The following is a 15,130-nucleotide window of genomic DNA, read 5'->3' on the forward strand; positions in this document are numbered from 1 at the left end:
ATCTAAACCTCACAGGCACTTTGCACACTGCCGTAGTAAACTATGCAAAAGCTGTAGGACCATATTGGCCGAAATATAAGACGGTATTTTTTTGCATTGAAATAAGACTGAAAAAGTGTCGGTCGTCTTACATTCAGGGTCGAGACATTATACCCTTTCACACCGCTAGATGTCGCCAGATATACTTAAAGCGAATGCTGAACACTTTGGTTGGTTATTGCAATTTTGCTGTTTTATTAGAGTGGATTGGTTCATTTACATTTCAAAAAGCAGAAGACATTTGTTTACAAATGTGATTGCACAGTTTTTACATATTTAAATGTTCAGATATGAAGTTTTGGAGTTTTCGTATGATTTGAATGAGGCAAAATAACATCCTTTTTCTATCCGATATATTATAATATTTGTTTTAGATGTACTGTCATTATTTGGTGTATAAGAATTGAATTTGGTATTCAAAAAGTATTTTTTCTGTCTTCAAAAAGAGGGGGTCGTCTTATATTCGGGCAATACGGTATTTGGCAGCCCGGCATTAGCAATCAAAGTAAAACGAGAAAAAAGTCCTCATTTTTGTGTCTTCACTGCCGATTAGTCACCGTCATATTTATTTTTCTCGAATGTAATCCAGGCTTATCTGGAAAAAAAGCGTACGCCCTAATTACATTCTGCTGCTTGTTTATTTTTAGCTCGCCGGCTGCACTGTTCCATCTTATTTTTTGTTGGCGTACTTGTCGCCGGAGGGGGAGGAGTCACGAAAAAAACTAAAAAAACGTCAATGGTAATGTCTTCTCGCCCCGTAGTGACCAACGCCATGACGGGAATGAGTCCATCCCCGTCGCTGTCGGCCCTCTCCAGTCGCGCCGGCTCCATCGCCAGCCTGCACGACCGCATCATGTTCAGCCCGGCCAATGAGGAAGCCATCGAGCGGCTCAAGGTTTGCCCAGATCGCGTTCTGATTGGTTGAAAATTTGGCAAGATTTGTTGGCGCGTTTAGGGTGAGGGAGGGGACGTCATTGGAGTTCCAAGCGAGGTCGTTATCCTTGGGAAATTGGGCCAAATGAGCAAAACTAGATTGGAAAAACAATCGTAAATCAATCAAATCTATAATTATTCAAAGAATAATGATAGCTAGCTTAAAATGTATCGCTTCAACACAAACTACAAATAGAATGTATTGTAAATGAAGAAGGTCATCCCTTTGTTTTTGTATTTTATTCAAAGCGACAACATGAATATATTTAGTAAAAATGCTATTTAGTGTTGAGTTTTATTGTTGTTTCTTTATCATTACCTGTCTATTTTTTTATCTAGCATGTGACAACCAAATCCAGCCTCAAAACCAATTAAAATGAGTATCTTAATTAAAAAAATCAAAATTAAAGTATACCTATATGTTTGGGGGAAAAAAAACCCCATCATTGATGAACATGAACATGAATATGAATATGTTGATTAATATGTGCTGTCCCTTATTAAATCAATCAGACTCAATCCAAAATCAAACCCAATTTTCAAAGTAAAAAAAATACAAAAAACACAAATAATAAACATGCCATGTCTAATGAAAATAAAATAAAACCATGAAAACATACATTAATTAATAAATGTAGCCCATGCGTATTTTGCTCTCGGAATTTTATTTCACTTTTTTTGTTTTGCGACCATTGACTGGAATTGACGTCCATTTCAACTACCAGTCAAATTAGATTGGCATTTTTAATGTCAATTTCTGTTTTTAACTAACTACAGTAATCCCTTGAATATTGCGTTTTATGTAGAACAAACATGGCCACGATAATTGAAAAATCGCAAAGTCGGTTCACCCCTATTATAATTACTTTTTATTTGATTTTTTCCACTCCAGGAAACGGAGAAAATCATCGCCGAACTTAACGAAACGTGGGAAGAGAAACTTCGCCGGACGGAAGCCATTCGAATGGAACGGTGAGTCCCCCCGTCCAAAGCTAACAAGCTAACGGGCCGTAAGCTAACTTCTCTCTTTGTCCACAGAGAGGCCCTGCTGGCAGAAATGGGCGTGGCCATGCGCGAAGACGGCGGCACGCTCGGCGTCTTCTCCCCCAAGAAGGTAAACCGGACCTCCAATGCGTCCGAGTCGGCGTTTTGTAGTTCTCCAAAGCATAAAACCAGTTTTTATCCGCCCCCGAAGCCGTCAGAAGGCGACAGAAAGCCGCAGGCCGTTTTTATTGACAATGTCGGCCTGTTTTCCCCCAACGAGGTTGGTCGCCGGGAAGTGTGGCTTTTCTTTCTCGGCGTGCTTTTAAACCTCCCACTTTCCTTTCAGTCACCTTAACATTTGAGGAATTTGAGATAAGAGGAAAATCCCGGGAAAGTTTTTGCTCTGAGATACGAGACGAATTTCGGATGCCAACAAACGAGACGTTTCCGGGCCAAGAGTTCACTTATGAAAACAGCGGCGTTCTGTAGTTCATCTCCCTCGCGTAAAGATATCTACGTGCACTGGCCGTGCAGTTTGCATTTTTTGCGTAAAAAATAAAATAAAATTTAGCACTCCTTTACGATTATTTAAAAAAAATATATATAATAATTAATAGCGGGGAAAATCGCGAAGTAGTGCAATAAGTTCACATTTTTATGAACTTAATTCTTTTAAAAACATTTTGCACTACTTAGCGCTTTTTTGCTCGCTATTAATTATTATTATTTTTTAAATTAAAAAAAAATATTAATAGAGGGAAATAAATTGCGAAGTAGTGCAAGAAGTTCACATTTTTATGAACTTAAAAAAACATTTTGCACTACTTAGCGATTTTTTTCCCCCCCGCTATTAATTATTAAATTTAATTAAAAAAAAAAAAAGAATAGCGGGGAAAAATTGCAAAGTAGTGCAAGAAGTTCACAATTTTATGAAAATGGGAACGGATTAATTTGTATTTAATTATTTTATATGGAGAACAATGATTTGAGACACGAGTGAATGGACATACGGTGGTGGAACGCATTAAGCTCATATCTCAAAGGTATTATTGTGTGACGCCTGGCTCGATCTATCTGCATGATTTCACAGGGTGGCTTGGCGTGGACGATAAGAAATGCCGTGTTTACGTCGTTTTTGGAATTTGTAGGTAGATGGACGGAAAATGATTGGTAATGACCGCTCATTTTGTCATTTTTTGCTCCCGCACAGACTCCTCATCTGGTGAACCTAAACGAAGACCCGCTCATGTCCGAGTGCCTGCTTTATTACATCAAGGACGGCATAACGAGGTCAGAACTGTGTGAAAATAACACGTGCGATGATGTAATATTGTGTGAAAAATTTCACGCATAAGTCGAACATGAATGAGCCAAACGTCGGTTTCCGACTCGAGTCTGCTTAACGCGACGGTCTTTTCAGGGTGGGTCGCGTGGACGCCGCCAGCCGCCAGGACATCGTCCTCAGCGGCCATTTCATCAAGGACGAGCACTGCACCTTCACCAGCTCCACCGGCCCGCAAGACGAAAGTGAGGAACCTTCATGTCGGAACGCGGCCGACCTTGTCGTCGTCTAACGGGGTTGCCGTCTTTGTCGCGTCTTTGTGCAGCCGTTGTCTTGGAACCCTGCGAAGGAGCCGAGACGTACGTCAACGGCAAGAGGGTGACGGAGGCTACGGTTCTCAGATCAGGTCAGGAACGCGTTTTGAAATGTTTGTGGATGCTCATCTTTCAGTGTCAGTTTACGGATTGGACGTCTAAGCGCCGTCAATGGCGGCAAGTACCGTATTTTCTCGTATATACGTCGTATTTGTCGCAAAAAAAATGATGACTGAATCCAGGGTACGGCTTATATGCGCACAAATTAGACTTGACGTGCACGAAACGCCATAACGGAAGACAATGCGTCAAAATAGAGAAAAGATAATTAGATAAAGCGCTAAACAAAATTTATTTGGTCGTCTATGAATGAAATTCAAGGAAAAAAATAAAGCGTATTTTGCATAAAACGTGAAGAAACTTCTTATTGCCATTGCTCGCTCTGGGGGGCGCCATCTTAGCTAGACCGCTACAGACGCAATTCCTGCTTGTACTGCTCACGGGTACTTGGACGTTTGGTCGAAAGACGTTTGGTCGACCGGACGTTTGGTCGCCGGGTAGTTACTGTTGAAACCAGCTCTCAAAATTATAATCATGAAAGCGAGAGAGAGAGAGTTTAATATCAAAATATCAACGGTAAACTCTCGTCATAATTTGACAGCGAGCAAACCCGGCGACCAAACGTCCATTCTACCAAACGTCCGGTCGACCAAACGTCCGGGGACCAAACGTCTTTCGACGAAACGTCCGGTCACGCTGCTCACGTGACTTCCTTTTTGAATTTGTTTACATGCAGGCAACACCCTTTCGGAATGTGCACTCTAGCAATCGATTTATAAAGTATCTCAGAAATACCACGTGCGACGATTTTACTAAAGATTTTCCCTTCAAAGTAACACATTTGTACTCCCTATCAAAACCATGAATATGTTGGTGAAAGTTGTGAATCAGGTGGCGGCTTATACGAGAGAAATTGTCAAATTCAACCATTTTAAGGCAACTTTAAGGGTTTGGCTTTTACGCGGAGGCGGCTAATATGCGAGAAAATATGGTAAGTCAACTTTTTGGGCCAAAAATAATCCGTTCCGGGCCACACGAGATCCAGTTGTCACGAAGTTGATTGCGGTAAAGCACTTTCATCCCAACCCGTCTTCTAATCCGAATAAATCTGCTAATTCAGGGAACCGCATCATCCTGGGCAAGAGCCACGTGTTCCGCTTCAACCACCCGGCGCAGGCGCGGGCCGAGAGGGAGCGGACCCCCTGCGCCGAGACCCCCGCCGAGCCGGTGGACTGGGCCTTCGCTCAGAGGGAGCTGCTGGAGAAGCAAGGCATCGACATGAAGCAGGAGATGGAGCAGAGGTGGGCGTGGCTTGACAAGGATAACCCAGTTTTCAACTCACGGCTAATTTCATGTTCAGGCTGCACGAACTGGAGGATCAATATCGCAAAGAGAGAGAAGAAGCCAACAACCTGCTGGAGCAGCAAAGACTGGTACGTGACCGCCCACCTATTTGTCCGAGAACCAATAGAATAGCTGACATAGAAAACTCGAAAAATGGTCTTTAATTGACTGAAAAATAACGCAGATTTTTAGATTTGCGACGGGTAATGGTGAAGATCAATGTTATTATTCGCCTACGAGTCAGTAGTTTGGACACCTTATAAGTACAAAAATTAAATTAAATGGATTGCATCATTTTAGTGCCGTATTTTATATATATATATATATACATACATACATATATATACATATATATATATATATATATATATATATACATATATATATATATATATATATATATATATATATATATATATACATATATATATATATATATACATACATACATATATATATATATATATATATATATATATATATACATATACATATACATATACATATATATATACACATACATATATATACATATATACATGTATATATATACATATATATACATACATATATATATATATATATATATATATATATATATATATATATATATATATATATATATACACATACATACATACATACACACATACACACACACATACACACATACACACACACACATACACACACATACACATACACACACACATACACACATACACACACACACATATACACATACACACATATACACACACATATATTTGAAACGGTTGTACCTCGAAAAAACACTTTACTCAAAACCTAATGAAAAAAATGAACGTTTTAGATATCTTGGTTGTTATTTACTTGATTTTTTTTTCTTCCCTTTTCTTGATGTTTTTTTCTCTCCATTTTTTTTGTTCGGCAAACTTGGTTTGAAAATATATAATTTGACATTCTTCTACAGGATTACGAGAGCAAGCTGGAAGCGCTCCAGAAGCAGGTGGATCGCTACCACCCAGAAGTCCCCGAGGAGGAGGAAGAGGAGGAGCCAGAAGAGGAAGGTAACGCCCAGAAACGACGGGCGGCGGCGCCGGCCAACGTTTGACCTCGCCGCCTTTTGTTGTTGTTGACTTTTCAGTCCGCTGGAGCGAGCGCCAACGAGAGCTGGCCGAGTGGACCTTCGGCAGGTGGAGGTGCTACCAGTTCACCTCCCTGCGGGACCTCCTGTGGGGGAACGCCGTCTTCCTCAAGGAGGCCAACGCCATCGGCGTGGAGCTGAAGAAGAAGGTCCAGTTCCAGTTCGCGCTGCTGACCGACACCCTGTACTCGCCGCTGCCGCCCGACCTGCTGCCGTCCCGGCGGCCCCGGCGGCTCTTCCCGCAGACCGTCGTGGCCGTGGAGGTCCAGGACCAGAAGAACGGGGCCACGCACTACTGGACGCTGGAAAAACTCAGGTAAGCGTGGGGGGAACTCTGGGAAATATGGATAAAAGGAAACTTTCCCTGAGGAAAAATAAGGATTAAATGTAATTAAAAAAAAACAAATATATATATAAAATATTAATTTATTAATATAGCTATTTATTAACTTATTAATATAACAATTTATTATTTTATCAATGTATGAATTTATAATTTTTTATTTTTTTAATTGTATAATTTTTTGATTTTTTTAAGTTTTTAAATTTTTAAGTTTAATTTTAATTTTTTTTATTCCAATGTTTTTGATTTTATTTTCTGAAATTAAAAATTTTGAATGCAAAAATGCCAGTCTTAACTCAGTGGCTGGCCTTGACGGCATCAAAAAATCCTGTATTTTTACTCATTTTTCTTTTTTTTACATATTTTTACAGACCCAAAAAATTTAAAGGAAAAAAAGTATTTTGTATTTTCCCCATTTTTTCAATTTTTCCCTTTTTTTCTAATAATAAATATTTCTTTTTTTCCAATAGTTAAAAAAACAGTTATCTATTTATTTAATAATTCTAAATGGTAAATAAAAACTGCAACTCCTATAATAAGAATCTGATCATCACTAATTTACGTATAACATGAATATGTTCATTAATATGTGCTGTCTCTTTATTAAATAAATCAAACTCAATATTATGATATTTACCATATTTTTCCAACTAGAGGGCGCTCTTGAGGAAAAGCCAAAGCCCAATCAAAGGGAAAAATCACACTGCATTTTTAAGGTTTTTTTTACTAGATCAGAAAAAAAAGAATAAAAATATTATACGTTAAATTAATTGTAAAACATTGAACATGAGAAAAAAATGACCACCTGTTAATGTAACATTATCTTTTTTATAACTATAACCTAAATTCAACATAACAATCAAAACAAACAAAACCAAAAAATTAAACAAACGACTCCTTGCAGGCAGAGACTGGACCTAATGAGGGAAATGTACGACCGCGCGGCTGAAGTCCCGCCCGCTCCCACCCTGGCCGCCGCCACGCCCGCCGCCGCCGACGACGGCGAAGGCGCCGCCACGGGCGGAGGAGACCCTTTCTACGACCGCTTCCCCTGGTTTCGTCTGGTCGGAAGGTTCGTAGTCAAGATACGCTTGAAAATCAGCATCCCTAAAAAAAAAAAGTCCTTCCCCCCCCAGTCGCCGCCCGACGACGGGGTTGAAAATACGTTTAGCCCCGCCTCCCCCGGCGCGCGTCCACTAACCGTCCGAACGGCGTCTCCGTGTTGAGCGTGTGTGCTTTGTGTCCACTAACCCGCTTCTCCCAGAAACCCTCTTTTCAACGCGTGCATGAGCGAGCGCATGAGCGAGCCCACCCCGTCCCCCAGCTGGTCCGCCTCGGAGGCCACCGACCCCCCACCGCGGGAGGCCCGCCCCGGCGGCGAGGGCGGCGAGGACGACGCCTCGGAGGAGCTGGACGACGATATCTTTTTGGACGAGCCCAGCTCGGAGCTGGTGGGGGACGAGGAGGAGGATGATGATGATGAGGAGGAGGTGGAGGAGGAGGAGGAGGAGGAGAATGAGGAGGAGGAGGAGGAGCCAGTGCTGTGCCCAGGCTCCGGCGAAGGCCAGGATCCCTTTTACGACCGCTCGCCATTATTCAGTGTAGTGGGAAGGTTGGTGAGGTTTACGGGGAGAGAGAGCGCCGAGCTGAGGCCCCGAAATTAGCTCTTTCGTACTGAGACACAAATGACGGACGTCTAGGCTAAATGTAGGAAAATTTAATTGAACGCTTTTATTGTCATAATACAATAAAATGAGATTTAAAGCTTCACCAAAAAGTGCAAAAATAACAACCACAAACAAACAGGCCAATCCATAATCAGGAAGTAATAGCAATGAATGCTAAATAAATCGTCAAGAAATGATTTGCTGAAACGCTTTATCCTCACTAGGGTCGCGGGGGTGCCGGAGCCTATCCAGCTACGGGCACCAACAGTGGCTAGCCAATCGCAGGGCACCAGGAGACAAAGGATAACCATTCACATTAGAGACAAACAGCTAATCACACTCATAGTTAAGGGTAATTTAGCATCCAAATAGCCTAGCATGCATATTTTTTGGGATGTGGGAGGAAACCGGAGTACCCGGAGGAAACCCGCGCAAGCCCGGGCAAAACATGCAAACTCCATACAGGCGGGCTGACCTGGATTTGAACCCAGGACCCTAGAACTGTGAGGCGGACTCGCTAACCACTAATGCACCGGGCTGCCAAATGCTAAATAATAACAATGAATAATCAATAACTAAGTATGGAAGTGCATAAATAACAACGACAAACAAATGAATAGATTAATAATCATTAAATAAATATCAATAGATAAGTAACAAATAAATAATTAGTCAAGTAGTAAGCGGTTTTTGTTGTTGTTTTTGTTCTACACTATTTAAACTATTTGTTTACAAGTACCACTTTAAGAACCTGGTTCTAAGACAAGCTCCAAAGTCCACTAGCTTGATGCTAACATTTAATGTAAAACACCATAGATAAGCTAGAGAAAACTAGCTTCTCCGTGGCTAGATCTCACCACAAATCCTATTTTTCTTTCAAATAACAATTTAATAATAATGATAACAATACTAAAAATAGCAACCACCTACTTGTCACTTTTCCGACGTATCGTCACGTGACAGGAAGTTGACGTCTTAATTTGAAAGAGCTGGTTTCTACCTTAGCCGTCTCTTTTTAGGCATGCCAGAGCACAAGTCCTTTCATGTTGTTTTAATTTTTTTATTTTTCAATGGATGTCTTTGTTTTCCATGACCTCCGCGAGGCGTCCGTCCTTTGGTTTGATTGGTCGGCTGCGTGGCTGAGCCGTGTTTGCCCCGCCCTCCCCCGTGTGACGATGATTTCTGTTATTTGAGCGTCAAAGGAAAGCATTTATTTATTTTATATTTTTTTGTCCTGAGCATGCCTTTCTTGACACCTCACCAATCTTGTCATGACCCCGCCCCCTGCCCGCCGTCCCCCCTTTTTCCATAAATGTCCCCGCCCCCTCAAATTGGCACCTTATGTTGGAAATACAGTTTTAAAAAAGTGCCTCAGAAAGTGCCAAAATTGAATAAATATGCAAAATAATGCAATTATCCCTTTATTCGTTCTTGAATTATCTTGAACACAAAATGAATAGATAACTAAAAAAAATGGAAATAATGACTGTTGGTTATTTTAATTGGAAAATTAGATTATGATACTAAAAAAAGAAATGATTATGTGATTGCAATTTGACGTATTTAATTAATTGTTAACCGTTAGCTTTAATCATTTCAATGTATTGGAAAAAAATAAACAAATACATAAATGATAAAAAAATATTGGTGGGATTTAAATATTTAACAATGCAAGATATATATTTATTTAAATTAAATTATTGATTTTGTGTTGGTTTGTAAATTTAAAAAAAATTAAATTCTCAAAATTAATTATTTTAATGCCACACTTCTATGCAATCTAATTAAATAATATTCTCCAGTTCATTTTTAGCTGATTATAAATATCGTACTTAATCACTGATTTATGTTTTTATTTTTATTAAACATCATCATCTTTAATATACAACCATAATCTCTAAATATTCAGTCATTTTGACCTTTCCAAAAAGTATTTATTAAATTTTGGCACATCCTTTTATCAAAGAGAGAATTACAATGATTTAACCAGACAAAAAATAATAATTTTTTAACTTGAGTACATGACCATAAAAGTATGACATCCATGGTTAAGCCCCGCCCCCAACCACTGAACACAAGGCAAACAACAAGAAAAACTCAAAGCGGAACAACGACAGCAATCGTAAAGGGCAGCCATGGCCGTCGCCCAGCTTGTGTTTGGTGGCTTCGCAGCTCCGATTCGCCGGCGACCTTCCGACTGCCCCGCCCACATCCGCCATTTTGTCCTCCGCTTTCCGTTCCAGGTCCTTCGTGTACCTCAGCAACCTGCTGTACCCCGTCCCCCTGGTGCACCGGGTGGCCGTCGTCAGCGAGAGGGGCGACGTCAAGGGCTTCCTGCGGGTGGCCGTGCAGGCCATATCGGGTGAGGCGCCGCCGAGGGGCGTAGTGGGCGGGGCTTCATCTCATCCACCCAACAACGCCATCTTTCGCCTTTCGCAGCCGACGAAGAGGCGCCCGACTACGGATCGGGGGTCAGACAATCGGGCACGGCCAAGATTTCCTTTGAGGATCAACAGTACGAAAAGGTAGCAAGTCTGGCCGCCATTGACGGCGATAGACGTCCAATCCTTTTTCACCCGGAACATTCCTTTTTTCGTCGTTGCTAGTGACAATATGAACTTTTTGAGACGTTTGACAGCTCTCCAGTGATGATTAAATATGTATTTATTTTTCTGATGGCAGTTCCAGTCCGAGTCTTGCCCGGCGGGTCTTTCCCGGGCGGGGGTCTCGGAAGAAGATCTTCGCATCGTGGAGGGCCAAGGACAAAACGGCCAGACGGCACCGTCGGCGGATGAAGTCAACAATAACACTTGTGAGGATGACACCACGTGACAGTCTTGGGGCCTTTGTATAATTCACTATTTGAACATTTTTGGTATTATTATTAATATTATTAGGAACGCCGTCCAAAACCTGAGGCCCAGGGGCCAATTGGGGCCCCCTGGTACAATAATTTACGGTCCCCATTTGGTATCCAATTGTACAAATTAGTTTTGCAGTGCCTAATAGAAATAACATATAAATAATTGTAGTTTAAATAAATAATATACACACAAAATTAGTTTTGATTAATTGTTAGAAGAAAGATTTTACTTATTTTGAACTATTTATGATTTTTTTTATTCATGGCCTTTTTAAAAAGTATTATTGATATATTTTATATATATATAATATAAAAATATATATATTAAAAATTCTTTTTTTTAAAGGCCATGAATAAAATAAAAGCCTATATATATATATATTTAATACTATAATACTTGTGTGTATATATATATATATATATACAAGTATTAATAATATATTTTATATATATAATATAAAAATATATATATATATTTATATATTAAAAATAATTTTGCCATGAATAAAATAAAAGCCTATATACATGTACAAGTATAATTAATATATTTTATATATATATAATATAAACATATATATAATATAAAGATATATATAATATAAATATATATATAATATATATATAATATATATATATAAAATACTTTTGTCATGAATAAAATAAAAGCCTATATATATATATATATATATATATATATATATATATATATATATATATATATATATATATATTTGGCTTTTTTATATTGAACTATTTATTAACTACCACAACACATAGCTTTCAATTGACATCCACACAATGAAGAATAAAACGATACGTCAAAGTCTCATTAAATCGGGAAGATAGACGAGATTAAAAAAAAAATGGAGGCCGTTATTTTACGGCTGTTTTTTGTCCCGGTATCGCCAGCATCCGCCGACGGCCCGGACGAGACGGCAGCGAAGGCGGGGCCTAACGGCCAAGCCCAAGAGACGGCCGAACATCTCCAGATGGGGAACGTTTTCACCTTCCGGGTGACCGTGCTGCAGGCCTTGGACATCTCCGCCGAGTACGCCGACGTCTTCTGCCAGTTCAAGTGAGCCAAAGACACCACGCTTCTCTTTTGCTTTTATTTTGGCGGGGCACGTCGCTTTGCAATCTGTCAAAAATCGGTCGTGGAGGTCTGGGATCGAGTCCAAAAGATTGATTGATTCATTCATTCATTCATTTTCTCAACCGTTTTATCCACACTAGGCTCGCGGGGGTGCCGGAGCCTATCCCGGCTGACTTGAGGCCAGAGCCTGAATCAGTGGCCAGCCAATCGCAGGGCACCAGGAAACAAACAACCAATCACTCATAGGCCGCATTAACGACAACTCGATTTCACGTGGGCCGGACCATTTAATTATAATATTTCACTATTTTAAAAAAATCAGATTTAAACAACTGGATCAAAAAACCTTAATATAAAATGTGTTATAGATGTTTTTTAAAATAATGTTTGAGCTTTATTTTAAGGGAAATTGTCTTTTAACCATTTATTTTTCAGGAAAAAATATATATAGCGGAAAACAGTTAATATTTTATATATTTATTTTTAAAGGCGGCCCGGTGAATGAGTGGTTAGCGCGTCGGCCTCACAGTGGGGGACCTGGGTTCAAATCCAGGTTGCTCCACCTGTGTGGAGATTGCATGTTCTCCCTGGGCCTGCATGGGTTTTCTTTGGGTAATGCCGGAAATGAATGAATGACTATCGGTTTACATGCTTAGGTCATAACTCATAAGCTGCCATTGACAGCGATAGACGTCCAATCCATTTTTTTCCTGTGCGCAGTTTCATCCACCGTCACGACGAGGCCTTCTCCACCGAACCGCTGAAGAATCCCGGACGCGGAGCTCCGCTTGGCTTCTATCACGTCCAAAATGTAAGAAAAATAATCATTTCACTTGGGCGCTTTCACTTGGGTGTGTCAAACGCATGGCCCGCGGGCCGAAAGTGGCCCACTAGGGAGTCGTAGCTGGCCCACCAACTCGATGTTGGCAGCTGATGAGTTAACAAACAACCTAGAAATGCCACAAAATCAACAGGAAGTGATCCAAAATTTACCGGAAGTGACTTGTAAGTACCCCAAAAATTGACTCAATTGACTCACTGCCTGCCATTGACATTAATGGAGGGGCAATTCAACCCAACTGGCTCTTTTCAACCGAACTGGCTCTTTTCAACCCAAATGGCTCTTTTCAACCCAACTGGCCTCTTTTCAACCCAACTGGCTCTTTTCAACCCAACTGGCTCTTTTCAACCCAACTGCCTCTTTTCAACCCAACTGCCTCTTTTAGCGCCACGGACAGCAAGTGAGTCCACTTTTTGGCCAAAAATAAACAGGTTCCCGCCCACACCAGATCTAGCCGGTCCGCCAACCCCCCCCCGAGTTTGACACCCCCAAGTCAAACCCTCGCCGATTTCCCGCCTCACCTTCAAATGTCTTTCCAGATCGCTGTGGAAGTGACCAAATCGTTTGTGGACTACATCGGCGCTCAACCCATCGTCTTCGAAGTCTTTGGACACTACCAGAAACAAGCTTTTCTCCCTCTCTGCAAAGACGTCATCAGGTTTGACACCGGCCCCGCCCCCCGAAACGGATCGGACGTCCTTCCTCCGACCACGTTCCCCCTCCTTTTCTCGCAGTCCGCTGCGACCCTGCCGGAGACAGTTCCCCCGCGTGATGCCGCTGTCCAAACCGGGTAAGATCCGGCGTGAAACGCTGGCCAATCACGCGTCGTCGTCGTCGTCGTCGTCCCACGTTTCGGTCGGTCCGCGAGCAGCCGACTGGGAGAGGAGGCGGGACCAGAGGCTTGAGCTGATCCGCCACCTGGTGCCCGAGGCGCTCAACGGGGCGCTGGTGGACTCGCTGTCGGGCCGCGCCATCTCCGCCGCGGGTGTGGCCGCTTCCTTCCTGATGGAAACGAAGGAGCCCGCCCCCGAGTTTGAGCCCGCCCCCGAACCCGCCATTTGTTCTGTCGTTAAAGCGCAGAAGCCCGGTTGGTCAAAACGGCGATCCCGGACAATCCTGACGCGTTCAACCCTACGTGGGTTTTCCTTGGGGTGTCTTACAATTAGACTCATTCGTTTGTTTTCGGAAGCGCTCATCCTCACGGGGGGTGCTGGAGCCCATCCCAGCTGACTTTAGGCACCACATCTGTGGCCAGCCAATCAGGGCTACAATTCGATTCGTCTACAAATAGAGAACTAAGCGCGACAACTCTTTTGATTGTCTAAAATTGTCCAAATGCATTTTAATGAGCCTCTTAATAGCGACTATTGTTGGATCTATTTATTTATTTATTTTATAAATAATTTTTTCAATTCACATTTTCTTCTTGAAAAACCATAAATATTCTCTTATATTTTTTTTATTGAGACTGTTGCATCTATTTTTAAATTATTTTTTTCAATTAGCATTTTCTACACAAAAAAGCAATACATTTTACATATATTTTTCACTTTTTAAGATAAAAATCATTTTTTCATAAAAGAGATTACTAATTTTTTATATTTTTTTAATTCTTAGTTAGATATTTTTAAAAAATCATTAAAAAAGATTCTTTATCAAAAAACATAATTACTTGATACATAAATAAAACATTTTAAATAAATACCTATAAAAAATACACAAATATTTTGACTCTCTAAATAAAAAGTAAATATTCTAAAACTTTTGTCCTTTTTAAAAATAAAAATCACCAGAAACAAGAAGTTGACACCCAATTTACTTTCGCCGATCACCCAAAATAACGCGAATATTCTAAGCTAAAGTTGAAATGAAAATAAAACAAGGGGATTGGTTGAACGTGTCAGGATTGGCGGCGTGGATTTTTTCCTGTTTGCTTTCCTCGCTCTCCCTATTCTTAACGACGCAAACGTGTGTGCGTTCATTTCCCCAACATAAGCTACATCTGCGCTACCGCTAACAAAACAAGCACAAAAAATGGCGTATACATTGTCCGTAACTCCTATCTACTACAACACTATGTGTAACAGTGTTGTATATATGCAAGTGTTAGCTTGAGCATTAGCTGCGGGCGGGCACAGCCAAACTATCAAAAACGTGCGATTTATAATCCAGAAAATACGCGCAGATGTGGCGAATGTTTTTGTGCGGTCAGGTTTCACTTTTGGAAGCTCTCACTTTTCT

The 15,130-nt window shown here is 40.9% G+C and overlaps 1 protein-coding gene across 10 annotated transcripts in view; it reads left to right on the plus strand.

The window, feature by feature from the left end:
• Nucleotides 1-15,130, plus strand: part of LOC144078555 (kinesin-like protein KIF1A) — a 39,367-nt gene that overhangs the window by 11,654 nt on the left and 12,583 nt on the right. For 5 of the 10 annotated variants that reach the window (XM_077606705.1, XM_077606707.1, XM_077606704.1 and 2 more), the window contains 19 exons: nt 801-934; nt 1,865-1,944; nt 2,011-2,086; nt 3,167-3,246; nt 3,377-3,483; nt 3,564-3,644; nt 4,733-4,913; nt 4,973-5,045; nt 5,909-6,005; nt 6,083-6,398; nt 7,330-7,497; nt 7,690-8,037; nt 10,336-10,454; nt 10,532-10,617; nt 10,775-10,904; nt 11,865-12,030; nt 12,769-12,859; nt 13,429-13,547; nt 13,624-13,679. In XM_077606705.1, the coding sequence (XP_077462831.1) occupies nt 801-934; nt 1,865-1,944; nt 2,011-2,086; nt 3,167-3,246; nt 3,377-3,483; nt 3,564-3,644; nt 4,733-4,913; nt 4,973-5,045; nt 5,909-6,005; nt 6,083-6,398; nt 7,330-7,497; nt 7,690-8,037; nt 10,336-10,454; nt 10,532-10,617; nt 10,775-10,904; nt 11,865-12,030; nt 12,769-12,859; nt 13,429-13,547; nt 13,624-13,679 (2,508 nt within the window). The remainder of the gene's footprint in view (nt 1-800; nt 935-1,864; nt 1,945-2,010; nt 2,087-3,166; nt 3,247-3,376; nt 3,484-3,563; nt 3,645-4,732; nt 4,914-4,972; nt 5,046-5,908; nt 6,006-6,082; nt 6,399-7,329; nt 7,498-7,689; nt 8,038-10,335; nt 10,455-10,531; nt 10,618-10,774; nt 10,905-11,864; nt 12,031-12,768; nt 12,860-13,428; nt 13,548-13,623; nt 13,680-15,130) is intronic. The other 5 variants (XM_077606709.1, XM_077606713.1, XM_077606710.1 and 2 more) reach the window with 1 other exon arrangement.

The sequence above is a fragment of the Stigmatopora argus genome, chromosome 8 (genome assembly GCF_051989625.1).
Source record: "Stigmatopora argus isolate UIUO_Sarg chromosome 8, RoL_Sarg_1.0, whole genome shotgun sequence".
Lineage (NCBI taxonomy): Eukaryota > Metazoa > Chordata > Actinopteri > Syngnathiformes > Syngnathidae > Stigmatopora > Stigmatopora argus.